Raw genomic sequence first — 18182 nt, forward strand, 5'->3', positions numbered from 1 at the left:
TTTATGTGCCAAAAATTGTTTAGTATTTCCCAGTTGATGAATATTTTGTTTCCAATTCTTGCTATCACAAAAAACTCGCTTTCTTTTTTGGTGTATATGGGGACTTTTCATGACTTTTTTGGGGTTTATGCCCAATAACAGTGTCTCTGGTTCAAAGATTATAGGCATTTTAGTGACTATATGAATAATTCCAAATTGATTTTCAAAATGATTGTACCATTTCACAGCTTCATGGGGTAATTTTTGCCATTGTGTAGGGTATGAAATAAATTCACAGAATTGTTATTTGCATCTCACTTTTTATTATTGGATTTTTTTAATATACTTGAATACTTTGCTGTTCTTTTGAGAACTGTTCATGTTCCTTGACTAAATATTCGAGAATATTTTCAAAGCATATTTTCAAAGAATAACCAAAGCTATGAAGATAAGACGCTAACTTAAAAGCTAGCCTTTGTGTGGCCTCTTTGTATCATTAAATAATTTGATGAGTATCTGTATTTTATTCTTTTGGGGAAAAGGCATGCAAACAGAATAGCTTAGGAGATATAAATTGAAGAAAATATGTTAAACTAAAGGGCATGCTTTTTTTTTCTTTAGTTTTTGCTTGGCAATGGGGTTAAGTGGCTTGCCCAAGGCCACACAGCTAGGTAATTATTGTCTGAGGCAGGGCCGGTGCTCTATCCGATGTACCACCTAGCCGCCCCTAAAGGGGCAGTTACTTGACTTGTCAAATGTAGAGACAGTTATTCCTATTTAACAACATTTTTGGATATACAACTAACCAAAATCTTATCTAATAAATAGCATTTCCAATAGAATTTAAGTTCTCAGGGGGAAGTGGCTTTTTTTTTTCATCACTGAATAATTCTAAAGATGCTTTGCATATAGTAAGTCAAATAAAAGCAAGGAGTAGCATAACTGGATTTTCAGAGTACATGAGGATGAATTAAGGTATCAGAAGGCTGGAAAGGTAGGAGGGCATTAAAAAATAAATTGGATTTTATAAAGGAAACAAGAGAACCAGGAAATTTATTGAATTGGGGGGGTTGTTCAGGACACTATCAAGCTTGTACTTTAGGGAGATTTGTTTGAAACCTAAGTGGAGGATAAATTATGAATGAATGTATATGTACATATACATGTGTGTATATGTAAGGATGCATATTTATATCTGACATCGTAACTCTCTTCCCTTAACAATCTTGACCATCCATTTTGTTTTTATTCTTTTCTAGATTTATAAAGTAATCCTTTGGCAATTTAATTGGTATGGCACTGAATAAATAAATTAATTTAAGTAATACTATTTTTATAATATTGTCATGGTCAAATCATGAGCAATTAATATTTCTCCGACTATTCAGTTCTGTCCTTATTTTTCTAAAGAGTGTTTTACGTTCACATAGTTTCAGTAAATGTCTTGGAAGGAAGACACAGATATTTTCTATATTCTGTAATGAATTTGAATGGTATTTATATAGGCCTACTTTGAGAATAAACAGAAGAAGGAATGATTTGTGGTAGTTAATTTTATATCCAATTTTGCTGAAATCCTTTCAATTAAAGAAGGTTCTCTAGAAAAACTATCATATCTTCCTACAAAAGCAATAGCTTTGTTTCCTCTATACTTCTATTATTCCCTCAATTTATATTTCTTATGTTATTGTTATGGTTTTCTTATGTTTCATTGTTTCAAATAATGAAAAATGGAAAAGATTCTCTTCAAATGACAGGAAGTCCAGTGATACCTGTAGATTCTTCCAATTTTAAGGCACAATTCTTTATAGAAGATAGTAGCTTAATTTTTATGTTCAGTTTAAATCTTTAATAAACAGATTATGTAGCCTTTGGGAGATTTTGCTGTTTACTCAGGAAAGTGAATATATATATATATATATGAGAGTAGAAAAGACAAAAAAGTCTTAATATAATTTTTAAAATAGTTTTGACCTCACAGTGCTCCCAAAAATGTCTCAGGGACAGTGGACCACACTTCCATAACCATTGCTCTAGGTTGTAATTGATCCAGGTCAGGTCATTGTCATCAAAAAGTAGTTGGGTCCTTTCTTACTCTCTCCTTACTTATGCAGGGTATCAAAACCTTATTATCTTTGTGTTACTTTTGTTCTGTCTTTTCCAGTCCAAAGCTCAACTTCATGTTTGAAAAAAATAACAACTCAGAGCAGCTCTGCCTTGTCAGCTAGTATCTCCCAAAAGTATTAGCTTACACACTAGGCCTGGAGTCAGGAACACCTGAGTTCAAGTCTGATTTTAGGAATTAATTAATTAACCTTGGGCAAGTCAACTAATCCTGTTTGCCTCAGTTGCTTCATCTGTAAAATAAGCTGGAGAAGGAAATGTATCTTTGCCAAGAAAACACCAAGAGCATCAGGAAGAGTCAGTCATGACTGAAAACAGCAAAATTATCTCCCATCATGATGTCTTTGATCCTTCATTGTTTTCTAATATAACTTTAAAAAAGCTCTTTATCTTTTTTATCCTTAGCTTTCCTTGCCAGACCCTGTTCAACGTGAATTTTAGCAAGTTTAATAATACCTTTAGAGGATCTATGGAAAGGGAAGCAGTTTATAAACTAAGGAGAACATCACTAAAAACAAACTAGATGATTTTGATTACATTAAATTAAAAAGCTTTGCACAGACAAAACCTGTAACCAAGATCAAAAGAAATGTAGTAAACTAGGAAACAATCTTTACAACTAATGTTTCTGACAAAGGATTCATTTCTAAAATATACAGAGAACTGAGTCAAATTTTCAAAAAAACAAGCCATTCCCCAATTGACAAATGGTCAAAAGATATACAAAGGCAATTTACAGATGAGAAAATCAAAGAGATCCATAGTCATATGAAAAATTGCTCTAAATTGCTACTTATTATAGAAATGCAAATTAAAGCTTCTCTGAGGTACCACCTCACACCTCTCCGACTGGCCAATATGACCAGAAAGGATAATGATCATTGTTGGAAGGGATGTGGGAAATCTGGGACACTATTACATTGTTGGTGGAGCTGTGAACTCATCCAACCTTTCTGGAGAGCAATTTGGAACTAAGCCCAAAGGGCAACAAAAATGTGCTTACCCTTTGATCCAGCAATACCACTACTGGGTCTATACCCTGAAGAGATGATGAAAAAGGGTAAAAACATCACTTGTCAAAAAAATATTCATAGCAGCCCTGTTTGTGGTGACAAAGAATTGGAAATCAAGTAAATGTCCTTCAGTTGGGGAATGGCTTAACATACTGTGGTGTATCTATGTCATGAAACACTATTGTTCTATTAGAAACCAGGAGGGATCAGAATTCAGGGAAGCCTGGAGGGATTTGCATGAACTGATGCTGAGTGAGATCAGCAGAACCAGAACAAACACTGTATACCCTAACAACAACATGGGGATGATGATCAACCTTGATGGACTCCCTCATTCCATCAGTCCCAATCAGGGGCTGTCTGCAATGGAGAACACCATCTGTATCCAGAGAAAGAACTATGGAGTTTGAACAAAGACCAAGGCCTATTAACTTTAATTTAGGGAAAAAAACCTGATATCTTATTGTCGGCTTTTGCTATCTCTTATACTTTATGTTTCTTCCTTAAGTACATTCCTCTCTCATCACATTCAGTTTGGATCAATGTATACCAAGGAAACAATGTAGAGACTGGCAAATTGCCTTCTGTGGGGTGTGGGGGGAGGGAAGTAAGAATAGGGGAAAAATTGTAAAACTCAAAAATAAAATCTTTAAGTACCAAAACCCCCCAGTACTTTTAGAGTATTATATTTGTGTATTCATTTTTCATTTCTTGTACTTGCTTCCATTTTTAAAAAGATCAGTTGGTGTATTCTTACATATTCATATTCATCTTTTCAGAAAACTTACATATTTTCTTCTTTATTCATAGTTTCATCTTTACAAAAAAAAAACTTTTGTGTTCAGAATTTCATTCTTCCTGGGCTAAATTTAGACTGAAATTCATCTCTTCAAATGTAGGATGTCTTTTCTCTCAGCTATCACAATCTCTAGGAAGGTCCCTGATATTAATATTATTTAAACTGTAGAAACCAACTTTCTCATATTGGTGAGAATGAGAGAGATCTAGACTAGAAGTTCTTAGTGATTTTTTTCATCCTTTGAAGGATTGGTATGATTGAGGTAAGTATAAAAATTATACTTCCATTAATTAAAAAAAGGACAGGATTTATATATATCTAATTTGGTTACACACAAATTGTTCACCCCCCCATACTAATTTATACTAATTTATTCTGATTTCAAATAGCACTTCAACTTTTGTCTTTCACCTGCTGATTTCATTCTAAGCATAGTTTTATATTACCTTTTTTTAAACTACAGAAATTAATATAAGTATCACCTACTGGATATTTAAGTAGAAAAATGACCACACAATGTATCTTGCTTTACAAAGAAATTTAATCTTTTTTCTACATTTAAGTTTTACATTTTAGATTTTATAAGTATGAAATTATTCTTTTCCAGTTACATAAATTCAAAGATAATTTAATTAGAAAGGATTTATATAGAAATATTAAGGGCCAGAAGAAGGAATTTGAAAGATGAGGGAGAGAATCAAAATGATTTTTCAGGTTTTAGTATGGGTGACTGGTAGTGCCATAACACAACAACAACCATAGATGTCAGGAAGAACTGATTTTTAGAACAAATTTTTGAACCTTAATCTTAACTTATGGATCCACATTTTGTGGAAGTAGTTATCTTAGAAAAGAATTATTCTAAGAACATGAAACAAAATTCATTTTTGAATGTTTCTTTTTCAAATTATTTTTATTATTTTTATTCTCAGTTTCTTTTTATTTTCTTTGGAGCATTTTTGTAGTCAGTGAAGAATTTTAAGAGGTTCAAAAAAGGTAAATGATCTGCCCAAGGTCTCATAGCCATTGGTTCAATCCAGTTTATTTTATTTCACACATTAAGTCATCACTTTACAACATGGAGAACACTATCCTCATCAATTGTCAAGTTGAAACTAGGTCTCTTGACTCTTGAGTTCAGAGCACTCCACATCAAATCACTATACTTGCCTTCATTTTCTTTGGGTGCTCCTCTTTCCCAAAGGTCAGAATAATAATGAGTTACTTTATTATTACTATTTGTCTTATTTCTTTAATATTTCCTTATTCCAAATCCACATTATTCACAATACTCTTTACTAAATTTTAAAATTTGCTCCCAAATAAATAAATCAACTCATTACATTGATTTCTATTTTCATTGTTAAGATTTCAGTCCTTCATAAGAAAAAGGTCCCCTTACAGACCGAATGAAACAAAGTATTGTAATTAAAAAAGAATAAAAAAAAATATGAACCTAAAAGATGAAATAATGTTTTTGGATCAAGTGAATCAATACTTTAAAAAGATAAACACTTAGTAGGAACTTAATGCTAATTAGTAGGAATACTAAAGGTCCATGGGCTGCCCTGTAAGGAGTCTGTGTTACTTCCTTCAACTACAGAGAGATTTATAGCAAAGTTCTGGATTCAGACAATTTGTTTTTTAGATAAATCAGATGCCAGACACATGAAGAATCATCTCTCAAAGGTCACAAGCCTTATCCTTTTAAATATTAATTTTAACTGGATAATAGAGCAACTTTGCTTTCTTGCCATTGAATTTTGCAAGTATTTTTGAAAGCTTTGGGTAGCATATTTTATATTTATTAACAAGAGAAAATGCATGTAAAGCGTAGGAGGCCAAGGATGATTTTTTGATAAAAAAAGGTTGATTTGGAGTAAGGGATATTTTGAGTTTGGACTATTTTGATGTGTAACAAACACAATTTCGAAGCCAGAACAGAGTCTACTGGGCCCACATGGTGGTCCAAGCAACGCACCAATCACAGCACAGCCCCGCCCTATATATACCCCGGGTCGGAGCCGTTCCTTGTTAGTTGTTCTTTCTGCTTTTTTTTTTTCCTGTTGCTGATATGTCTGAAACAGCACCTGCCGCATCTGCTGAGCCCAGTTCTGCTACAGTTACTGCACCAGCTCCTGCTCCTGTAGAGAAAGCGCCTCCCAAAAAAACCAATAAAGGAGGGCGGCCTAAGGCTGTAGGCCCCCCTGTATCAGAGCTTATTGTCAACGCGGTGGCTTCGTCCACTGAGCGTAATGGGGTGTCTCTTGCTGCTCTCAAGAAGCTTCTTGCGGCCAGCGGCTATGATGTGGAGAAGAACAACAGCCGAATCAAGTTGGGCTTGAAGAGTTTGGTCAACAAAGGCACCTTAGTGCAGACCAAAGGCACCGGGGCTTCAGGATCCTTCAGGCTCAACAAGAAAATATTTCTAGGTGAAAGCAAGAATAAGGCCAAAAAGTCATCTACGGTTAAGGCTAAAAAACCTGCCACTAAGCCGAAGAAAGCTGCTTCTGTAACTGTCAAGGGCGTGAAAACTCCAAAAAAGGCAAAGAAGCCGGTAGTGGTTGGAACCAAGAAAACAGGGAAGAGTCCCAAGACCAACAAAGCAGCCAAGCCGAAAAAAGTGATTAAGAGTCCAGCCAAGGCCAAAGCAGTGAAACCTAAAGTCAAGGCTGCCAAGCCAAAGGCTGTTAAGCCCAAGAAGGTCTTGCCCAAGAAGAAGTAGCTGTCAAATTCTGCTCAAGAAACCCCCCCCACCAAAGGCTCTTTTAAGAGCCACCCTCAGAATCTTGTTGAGAGCTGCTTAGCACCTGATGGTAAAGAAACTTTCCTCTGGAAATTTCCTACTAAAGAACTAGATAATTAAGGCAACCTGGTTGCTTTTGTTGTGACCACTTATCTATGAGTTAGATTGGGAGAGGGAAGGAGGGGTATTTTGTGGAGTTTTTCACTGGTACTGGGGTCAATAACCGAATTTTTGGTTTTGTTTAGGTACTGTTAATTAGCAATATTAGCTGATAAAGTGCTTAAGACGGGAGAATTTTGTCAGACCTAAGTCTTGAACTTTTTCTCCCACTTTACTAAGCTTTCTGTAACTAATGTCTTGCAGCTGGTAATACTGAGCCATTAGTGTTTCTAATATGTAATCTTCAGAGAAGATTGTAGACTGCTGAAGCAATAGTTTTAACAATCTGGTTTTCCCTAGCATTTAAGGTATTTGCAACTGAAGTCAGCAGGATAGAAAAAAAAAGTCAAAAGAACGAATGTTTAGTCACAGGTAGAGAACTTGGTCAAATTTATGTGTTGTGTTTCTGCCTCATACCTAACAATTTGAATTTTTGCATTTTTGAAGTGTACATTTCCAGAAATATTAGGAATCGGCTTTATCTTACATTTTAAGAGCCCAGGATTGGTATGTTAACTTTGTTAGGTTACTAGGTCAAGAAAATTCAAATTAACGAAGAAATAAGGAAAAGTTTTGAGAGTAGGAAACCCAAAATGTTCCCTTTAATGCTTTTTTAAGCCACTCCCATTTTTAAAAATCTTAATTTTTTCCTTTATTTCTGTAAAATTCTTAGTTATAGCCACATAATTTCTGTGTAGGTGGATTCACATATTTTATATATCAGTAATTATTTGATGTGGAATTTTTCTATTTTCTTGCTTAGTTTTGTTGGTCATTTGCAGAAGGTGTGACTTAAGAGTTTAATTTTATATCTTGCTATTTGATTGAAGACTTTTTTAGTTAGGTTGTAGGATTTTCGAAATAAAATGCTAATTGCAAAAAATGTTTCCTCTTTGCTTTATTCTGTCATCCCCCCCATTAATGTTAAAGATAGCTATCATTTCTAGATCTAAGTTAAAGTGACAATAGGTATCCTTGCTTTATCCCTGATCTTAATGAAAATATCTTTTTTTCCTATTGCATTTAATTTTAATTCATGGTTTTAGATAGACTGCTTGCCATAAGGATGGATAAATCAAGAAAACATGTACTTCAAAATAGTAAATTATAATGCAAATTTGGATTTTGAGAAAGGACTATATAAAATGATAGAGATAATGATGGTAAATTGAACAGCCCCAAAACATCTACATCTTCCTTTGCCTGTGTTTTCTTTTGATTTTGGTCATGGGTTTATATTCTACTGATGCCCACTCCCATTCCCATTCCTTTTTTTCTTGGGTAACTTCTAAGATATGTGTTGAGTTCTTTTCTGTACTTCAATATCCCTCCCACATTTTTTTACACTATAGTACATTAGAAATGATCAGAAGTCCACAACTGTTTATAGAAATTACATTTGAATCCTGTACATTTGAGGTAAATCACAAGTATGGTTTCATATTACTCAACTTGGCACAAATTAGCCCCTAGAAAGTTCAGTCCTTTATAGATGCTTCAATAATTTTTTCTAGCCCTACTTCAAGGCTATCAGGAGATAAATGGAATGGTAGAACTTTTTAGAAGTATGGAGTCTAGGAAATTCAAAATTGAATACTAAGAATTTGTCAGTTTGTCAATATATTAAAAGACCAGTATCATTCAGAGAAGGACAATTCAAATTACTAAGCTTTGAAAGAGCAAATAATTGTTTTTTTCCTAATTAGGTGTTCAATACATGACTTTAATATCCAATATCAAAAATTTAGGCTCCCACATAAATTTAGATACAAAGTTCATTTGCAATGGACACTCCCCTATATCAACTTCAAGAAATATTTAAGTGGCTCCTATGTTGTGTGCAAAGCACCATATACAAAGCCAAAAGAAAAATAATCTACCCTCAATGAGTTTACATTCGACTAAGTGTATAGAAGTTGTATATAGATGAGTTAAATGCAAATCATTTCAAGAGGGACCAAATATTATACAATTAGAGAAATTATGAAAGAATTTATATATGAAGTAGTATCTGAGTTGTGCTTGTGTGTTAGGGACTTGTTTGAGGCAGAGGGGATGAGGGAATGCATTCAAGATATAGAGGTACAACCTATGTAAAAGTACCTAGGTGGCAGATGTGAGACAGTGGACATTTAACTGGCCATTTTGACTGTAATGAAGAATGCCTGCCTGGGGGAAATATAAAACAGGACTAGAAATGACAATCATTTGTGAAGGTTAATTTATTAATGAGCATTCTCTCTTGAGATTCAATAAATTTCCAGAGATTAACTGTTTATGCCAGAACATTATAGCAATTCTACCAAGTTCAATAACCCCATGAAACAGCCAATACTTTTATCATAACTTCAATTCTCAGGTTTAACCTTAAAACAATGTCTTCAGATACTTGATATTGATATAGCTCAGAAGAGAGCCTGAGACCCACTCAAAGACTGGATGCTTTGATGTACAATTGGATAATTGTATAATATTCTCTCTCTCTTGAAATGATTTTGTATATGCTTTTTACTTATCTATATAATGTAATGTAGAAGGTGAAAGAATGGTGGTGATGGGTTCATGGCATGGATGTCACCTTCCAGGGCTCTTTCCACTGAGATTATAAAGAGGAAACTGGCAGCTGAGGATCAGCAGAATGTCTGACTCTTAATTATTTCTCCTCCAGCTGGATCAGTTTCCTGAAAAGAAATGCAGTATGGGAAGAGTTGAGACATGTCTCATATGTCTATATCATGATTATGGGGACACAAGCTATTCTAACGGCCATGACACAAATCATTTCCAAGTAAACTGCAACCTGGACAGTCTCAGGAGCTGGCATGTCGCCCTGAGAGATGGAGTCCTTGGGAGCTGGTCATTCTTCCCCACAGCCCAAGGGCACAGGACACAGCTGTGTTTTACCACCTCCCCCTGATGTACCCCCTTATCCTGTAATGCAAGACGCTGTATGTACACCACTTGTGCACCCCCATTCCCTCATTTTCTTTGTTCTACCCCAGAAGACCTAACAGTATATATGTAGAAGCTAAGCAGTAATAAAATTGAGCTGGAGGCATAAGGCAGTGGTGGCTTGACTTCTCAGCTCCCCTCCGGGAGGGAGGTCATTGCTGTAAGCCCCAAGTTGAAGCAAGCCTCAACAAATGGTGATGAAATCCGGGATGCCCCCAAAATCTGAGGGACTCCTCAGAATTCGCACTACTCCTTGTGGGTCAAGGTAAGTGCCCCACATCAACCCATCTCTGATGGTCCCCTCACCCCAGCGACCCCATGTAGAGCCCCTTGTAGTCCCTTAACATAATGGGGAATCTTCCCCCTTCTTCCCAAGATACCCAAGTACTGATTCTTAAACACCTCCTAAATTCCTGTCCCCTGAAATGCTCTGAAAGCGAATGTAAGATAACATTCTAGGAGGTTTTGGCTTTGACCTTCTGGATTGAAGCTGGCCATATAATGGATCCTGATATTTGGGGGCATGTTTTGACACTTGCCCACAGAGCTGAGGTCCTTGGTGACTTTTCTCCCCAGCTGCCCTTCTATCCTATTGTCACTGCAATACATGCCAGCTTTTGAGACTGTCCAGGTGGCCGTTTACTTGGAAATGATTTGTGTCATGGCCATTAGAGTAGCCTGTGTTCCCACACATTGTCCCTCCTGTCTCCTCCCTCCTATAATACTCCAGGTCTTTATAGTAGCTCTCTTAAATATTATTGTGATAGTTTTGGAAATCTAGTGGTGTGTTGGGACAGTCTCTAATGAATGGAATTGAGGAAATTAGTAGAAAAAAAATTTAAGCTTAAAAATATTAGAAAGAAATAAACAGGACTAGGTGACAAACTGGATAGTTGAGATAAAGGAAAGTGAGTTGGCAAAGATGACTTCAGTTAATGAACCTGATTGAATGTGAAAATATCAGTGCCCTTGAGAGAAATAGAAAAGTCAGTAAGAGAAGTGTTGGACATCCTGAATCTTAAGTTCACATTGGAATACCCATGGAGGCAGTTCAGTAGTCAAGGCTATAAATATAAATTTGGCATTGGTGTGGAACTGATAATTCTATAAGAGAAAATGATCTAGCTGAGGCAGTGAGCACTCCCCTCAAGTATTAGTAGAAGGCATTGGAAAAATTATCTTGGTAGACTTGAAAATTTTATCTGGAATAGTTCCCTGGACCTTTCTTTTCAATATTTCCTGTGCCACCCCCAACATTTGATAGGACAGTTAGATGATATGGACTGGATGGAGCAGAAGGCCTGGTATAGGGAGACTTGAGTTCAAATCTGGCCTCAGAAACTTACTAGTTGGGTGAGACTGGGCAAGATGCTTAACTCCTGTTAACCTCAGTTTCATTATCCATAAAATAGGGATAATGATAGGACCTATGTCACGGGGTTGTTGTGAGGATGCAATGGCAATATTTAAGTGAGAGGTCTTACTTTTTATGTTTATTATTGTATGTAGATATTCATAAATGCTTAATTGATCATTTCTTTTACTCTCAGTAAAATATAAGTTCTGAGGTATGTTCAGAAAAAAACAAAAGTAGTATGTGACATCTTTGCTTGGGTTCCTTTATATTGTCTTACATACTTACCTTCAGCTAGGATATAGTTCCTCATCAGTCTTCCTGTAGGGATAAGAAACCTTATGATGAGGGATATAGGGAAATGAGAGTCACAGTTAATTTTTCTGTTAATTTTAATCTCATTTTTCTGTTTTGGATTACTCAGCTCCAAAGGCCATCTCTATTCAGTTGGAAATGTATGTTTTCCTTCTTTTTCATGGGCAAAAGCCCTGGTAAATCCCATGGGGGGCTAAGAGGAATGATGTTGAAAGGGGTATATAGCCCCAAACAGACTCAGTTCCTACCACAAATAAGGAATAAACTGCTTAGGCCAAGGAGCATGACAGTAGTGGAGTAATCAATTGAAAAAGTAGTCCCTATTCTTGAGTTCACATTCTAGTGCAGTGAGACCTATTAGAGATTTTAGCTGCAGATTAAAGTTTCCATGGTCCTTAGGGTATAGGAGCAAAGCTAGTAATAATGCATCTTATTTAATGTCATTTCCATTGATAAAACCATATCATTTCTGATGCTGAATAATTTAACAATGCCTAGTAAATGGAATGTCTTAGGGGTTCCTATAATCAGCAAGGCAAAAATCACTTTCCTTTTTCCTACTTACTTGACACTTTTTTCTTCTTCCATATGATGACAGCTAAAGTGGTGAAGATAATGCTAACAAAGATCCCAATGGTGATCCCTGTAGCCAGGGTGACAGAGCGTGGATGATGTTCTGAAACAGGATAGGGAAGTTAGGGGTCTATGATTCCCCCAATCACCCCATCCCTCCCCTTCCTCATCCCCATCAAAGTAGTTTCCAGAATTATTCTATGTCCACAGCCCAAATAAATAACCTCTTTTTTCCCCCACATGGAAAGATCCTCTCTTTTGCATTATTCATTCTGGTTCATACCCCAAGTCATAATGAGGGGCTGGTCTAGTCCTGGGTGTTCTACTTGACAGGCATATCTCTGTTCTTCTCCTGAGATAACATCCACAGATATCCAGATCTGGAAGGTTCCATCCCCACTGGGATGGATGTCCCTTAGCTCAGTTCCTTGGTTCAGTTGCTTCCCATCCCATAACCAGCTCAGGGTGATTTGTCCTGGGGAGAAGTTGTGAGCTTGGCATCTCAGAGTGATAACACCTTCCTGAGTGACATGGCGGGTGACTCTCACCAATGGAGGCACTGAAAGTGTAGGTAAAAGGAAAAGGTAAGGAACCTCTCTCAATTCATTCTCAGGAAGGTTGAAGCTTTCAGTTCACCTCTTTCCAGTGACTTTCCAGTGGGGTCACAGAGCAAGATAGGCTTCAAACACACACACACACACACACACACACACACACAAAACATTGGAAGAACTTTGTCAGCATTATACCTTTCTTATTCAGGATTTCACTTCCAGTCTCTACATATCTCTGGAGTTGCTCAGGACAATCTCTTTCTAGGTAAATTCTATGTTGCTTTGCCCGGATCTTGTTCATCTCCCATTCCTGTTTTGTGACCTGGGCTTCAGGCTGAGCTGCCGTCCAGTTCATTGTCTCTGGATGGAAGATGAGATAGTCTTGACCATCATAGCCATATTTCCAGAAACTTCTGGTTCTGTTGTCTTCCTCCAGGAGCTCACAGCCAAGGATTACCTGTAGTATGTGAGACCCTGAAGATCCCCAATCCCTGATCAGTTATCAAAGCTGAAGTGTTCTATTGTGAATCTCTCTAAACTTCATTTTGTGTATATACATCTGTATGTACATGTACAAACCTGAGGGAATATAGCCTGCCTAAAAGGACTGGAAAAATCTTGGTGCTAATTTCATTAGGTTTATATGTTTCATCTGTGGGTGAACAACAGAAGCGAATAACATATTCCAAGGATAGAGATTGCACATTCACATTGAGGATCAATGTTTAGCGACAAGGAAAATTGATTCAAATGTCATAATAATGAAGCTCTACAACAGCATTATCTCAGTAATTTCCCAAAATTGAAGAGGAAGGCCCTGAGATGGGGAGGGGGGAATAGAAAAACTTACAGCTGAACCACAAGTCCTATCCTGGCATTTTATTTTTTTTGGTTATATTCCTCTTAGGGCTAATAAAAAACTAAAGCCTTATGTTGTTTCTTGTATGCTATTTCCTTATATTATTTCTTAAATTGTTGAACAGTAAAGCCCAGTCTGTTCCATCTAAATTTTAAGCTCTACCCTTCTTGGATAGAGGGAAGGGTAGATAGAGGGAAGATAGAAGGATAGAAGAGGGAAGTTTCAAATACAACTGGACTTTAGAAAGAAGACTTGTTCAGTTACCAGCATATTTTTCAAAGGAAAGATGGAAGATAAAAATTTTATATATTACTTATTATTTTATTCTTGACATATTTAAAGCTGTTACCAGCATTTTCTTTTTAAAGCAAAGATGAAAAAGTAAAAATATTATATGCTCCATTCTTAACATATTTAGAGTATATGGAATACCTACAATAATTTGGAAGTAGAACATAAAATGTCTCTAATATAGAAAATGTTAATGTCTCAGTTTTTCCATTAATTTTTGTGACTCTGGATAAGTTATTTAAGCTTTCTGGGTTATGTATTGCACTCTATATTATTCTTCAAGGTCCCTTCTGGTTCTAATATTTATGATTGAGCCTCTCCATTGTCTGCCTTTGCCCATCTGTGACAGCAACTTCTAGACCAGAACTTCAGAGACCTTTTCTTACCCTCCTATCCTTCTGAGGTACATATTCACATAACTGGGGCAGCTAGGTGGTGAACTGGATAAAACATTGGCCTTGGAGCCACTTGACTCTTACTAGTTTGGGCAAGTCACTTAACTCTGATTACCTCACATCCAGGGCCATCCTGATTCATATCTGGTCACTAGACCCAGATGACCTTGGAGGGGAAAGTGAGGCTGGTGAATTAGTACAGCAATCCCTTACTCAACTCCAATTCATGTGCTTGTCATGGTATCACCTCCCTGATTCATGGTCTTCTTCCAGAATGAAAGATTTATCTAAATCACTATATCTAATCAGCCCTAGACTGAATATTCATTCCAACCATGTACTCTGGATGTAGAACAGCTAATCTCTTTCCACCTCTTTCAGAATAGCAATGAAATTAATATTTGCTTTGGTAAAAGGAAATCATATTTGACTATCCTAAGGTTTCACTCACCATCTTGGTACCTCCCCATAACAAAACTTCCTTCTCTAAGCACTCCTCCCCCATTTAAGCTCCCTGATAGCAGGGATTTTCTCATTTATTTTTATATTCCCAACATCTAGCATAGGGCTTGATGCATCATAAGACTTAATACATACTTATTAATTCATTTTATATACAGTAATTGGGAATTCCTCTTGCTATTGTATCAGAAGGGAAGGGTCATTAATCAGTATGATTACTCTGTGTTGATCAAGAGATGTAAGTTGGGGGGTAGTTAGGTGGCACAGTGGATAGAACAGCAGCCCTGGAGTCAGGAGTACCTGACTTCAAATCCAACCTGAGGCACTTAATTACCTAGCTGTGTGATCTTGGGCGAGCCACTTAACCCCATTTGCCTTGCAAAAAAATCTTTAAAAAAAAAAAAGATGTAAGTTGTACCTTTTCCAGTTGTCCCAGTCCCAGATCTAACTGCTCTAGTTCCAAATTGATGCTGAGGGTACTGAAAGGAAAAAATTATGCAATTGTAAAGCACTTCAAATACTTACCCTGACTTTGGCTGTGATTGTCCATTATGGTCCAAAGGTCAACAATGAACATGTGAGCCCATCCCTTCAGGCTCTGAGTAAGTCTCACCCAAAATTGATCTATTTCTTCCTTCTGTATCCATGGGCCCTGGGGTTTTGCCTTTCGATTTTCATGATCATAGTGGACAAATAAATGCTCATCCACATAGCCAAGGGCCACAAATGAAGGGAGTCCTGATTCAGAATGTGATGCCCCCATGAAGAAAAATTGAAGAGAATGAGACCCTGGAGAAGACAGAGACACTGAATCAGACACTTAGCAGAGAAGAGTAATAATATCTCTGCATTAGCTATTCTTCAGCTCCATTAGAGAAAAATAATCACATAAATGTCATCTGTTACTTGGTAGAGCCTACTGGGACAAAGGTTGAGGCAATGATCTTTTTTTGGAAGCCATAAATTCTAGTTTGATGATGAAGATGGAACTAAGAAAGGAAGGTAAAAGGATAATATACACTCAAATTCCTGTTACAACTCTTCTAAAATTCTGTGTGGCCTTGGACAAGTCCCTTAATATCTCTGGACCTTACTTTCCTTATCTTTAAAAAGAGAGATAAGAACAGGACTGCTTGTAAAGTCCATTCTAACTCAAATCAGTGATCCTATGGTTATGTAAAACCTCATAGATTTTGTATTTTCTTTTTTTTAAGAATCAAATAAGAATGAGGACATGAGGACAGAGTTGAGAATGAACAACTGAAAGCTATAGAATCCACAATGAGAGGAAATATAAGGAAATCCAAATAATGCAGGAAAGTTTAAAGGACAATAGGACCTTTCTCCTAATTCCTGTACTGTAGAGGTGAGGATGAGGGTAGAGGTAGGACTGAACTACTTCTTCACTCCTGTTCTTCTTCCCGGTGACCCACCCCACCTGCTGACCACTACCCTTAGACTCACGAGATGGCCCCTGCTGTTGGACCACTACCCTTAGGAAGATCAGAAGAAGAGCCAGTTGAGTTAGTATCCTCATTGCAACCCTGAGCCTGCCGGGTATTTCCAAGTCACAGGAATGCCCTTCTCTCTTGCCTTTCCTTCGTCTGCTGGACCCCAAATCCCTTATAGAGGCCTAAGGTGTTTTATTCCAGGACCGGGAGGGCATTCATTTTCAGAATGTACCCCACCCCATGTTGTGCTGAAATAGTCTGTACACTGAAAAGGATGGACTCTTTGTCCTGCCCCCAGAAGAAAACACAGGAGCTGTTACGTGCTATTGAACTTTGACTGGCTTATCTTTGTGCCCTCTTTTGTGACCCACAGTACACATTTCAGAAGGCATTGATCAAAGCCTTGAACAAACATACTCAGAATGGATGAATATAAGTACATGGAGCACATGGTCATCATACATGTTTATTTGCGGGAAGCTTACATCTCAACTTCTGCAGTTTGATCAGGTGAGCCAGAGCAAGGCAAACATCCTCAGGCAAAGCAAAAGAAATGGAAGAGCAGGCATAGGGAAATTCTTTCATTCTGCAAATACTCATTGACTGTCTACTCTACAGGTCTTATTTTGAATATCTGTAAAATGAAGGGATTTGAATAGGTGATTTCTCAATTTCCTTCCAGTTTCAATCTTAATGAATGCTCAGATTTAGATTTGAGAGATACTGTAAATATTATCTATCCCCAGAATTTTTTTTTTTAGGTTTTTGCAAGGCAAATGGGGTTAAGTGGCTTGCCCAAGGCCACAGAACTAGGTAATTATTAAATGTCTGAGGCTGGATTTAAACTCGAGTCTCCTGACTTCAGGGCCTGTGTTCTATCCACTGAGCCACCTAGCCGCCTGTACCCAGGATTCTTAACCTAGGATCCATGGCCTGTAGATCAAATTTCGGGAATTCTGTTAACTAGGATGGAGAAAAAGTTGACACTTTTTTCACTAACCTCTAACTGAAATTTGATATTTCTTTCAATTTTGAATGTAATTAGCAAAACATTATACTATGAAGGAGTCCATAAAACTTTACAAAGCTGCTAATCATGACCAAAAGAAGGGGGGGGGGGGGGCTAGGACCACTTAGATTAATCTAACACCTTCATTTTACAGACCAGGAAACAGTCTATCTGAGAGATGGAATTTTTTCCAAGGCCTATTCCAAGGTCTGTTTCTAGAACAAATTTAGTTGGGGAGTGGGAGTTGGCTGGCTGTAAGGGTGACTCAAAAGACAGTCCTTGGTTGCATTCTTGCTATTATGGGGCAGCCTAATCCCTGTAAGAAATCTGATGTGGAAGGAATAGATCATGAAATCCTATGATGTAGGGTTTTCAGTTTTAATACTCAGTCTCGAGCCTATCAAACAATCACTTAAATGAGAATTATATTACATTATGATAATGGTTAGTTCCTGTCAGAAGTAAAAGCTTTACCTTGACATGACCAAGGAAATTCCAAATTCTGGGGGCCGTAATGACTACATATGAAGTTCAAGCTTTCTTTTGTATAGTCTTGCCAATAAATAGCTTTAATATAGTAAATGCAGCCTCCTTGGTTTAAACAGGAATCTTGAATAAAAGTAATCATATGATCACAGATTTCTCTGGAAAACTAATTTAATCCCTTCATTAAAGATAAAGTGAAGCCTATGAAGGATGATTACATGACTTGGCCAAAGTCCCTTAGAAGGCAAGGAGAAACAGTATTTGAACCCACATCCTCTGACTTCTGATCTATTGCTTTTTCCACTATCCCATGCTATACTCCAAGAACCTTAGATCTAGTGATTACATTATTAGGCATATTTTTCCTAGTCATACACAGAAAATTCCATATGAAGCAAGATACTTATAATAAAAGCTTTTGTGAAAGAAAAGTACTGGAACAGTTAATGTCCAATTGTTCAAGTTTAATCTGACTTTTAGTGATTCCATTTGAGGTTTTCTTTGGCAAAGATTTTGGAATGGCTTGCAGTTTCCTTCTCCGGCTCATTTTCCAGATGAGGAAACAGAGACAAACAAGGTTAAGTGATTTGGATAGGGTCACACAATTAGTACATGTCAGAGACCAGATTTAAAGTCAGGAAGCTGAGTCTTCCTGACTAGG

The 18182-nt window shown here is 37.0% G+C and overlaps 2 protein-coding genes across 5 annotated transcripts; one reads left to right on the forward strand and one right to left on the reverse strand.

Moving 5' to 3' along the window:
- Window positions 1–4445: 4445 nt before the first annotated feature.
- On the reverse strand, window positions 4446–16320 carry HFE (homeostatic iron regulator). 4 transcript variants are annotated; one of them, XM_074225635.1, is made up of 7 exons: window positions 16040–16320; window positions 15101–15364; window positions 12764–12928; window positions 12298–12573; window positions 12007–12117; window positions 11415–11447; window positions 4446–6343 (listed from the first exon to the last, which is right to left on the reverse strand). In XM_074225635.1, exons 1-7 carry the CDS (start codon window positions 16110–16112, stop codon window positions 6327–6329), a joined length of 939 nt encoding a protein of 312 aa, XP_074081736.1. In that variant the 5' UTR covers window positions 16113–16320; the 3' UTR covers window positions 4446–6326. The 4 variants fall into 4 exon arrangements, with proteins under 4 accessions (XP_074081736.1, XP_074081733.1, XP_074081734.1 ...); XM_074225632.1 differs by having other exon boundaries at window positions 12764–13042; window positions 16040–16319; XM_074225633.1 differs by having other exon boundaries at window positions 4446–9501; window positions 12764–13042; window positions 16040–16319.
- Window positions 5940–7670, forward strand: LOC141514657 (histone H1.3-like). Its single transcript, XM_074225636.1, has one exon. The coding sequence runs from the start codon at window positions 5990–5992 to the stop codon at window positions 6638–6640; it is 651 nt and encodes a 216-aa protein (XP_074081737.1). The 5' UTR covers window positions 5940–5989; the 3' UTR covers window positions 6641–7670.
- Window positions 16321–18182: the final 1862 nt, after the last annotated feature.

This window comes from Macrotis lagotis, chromosome 2 (genome assembly GCF_037893015.1).
Source record: "Macrotis lagotis isolate mMagLag1 chromosome 2, bilby.v1.9.chrom.fasta, whole genome shotgun sequence".
NCBI classification, from domain to species: Eukaryota; Metazoa; Chordata; class Mammalia; order Peramelemorphia; family Peramelidae; genus Macrotis; species Macrotis lagotis.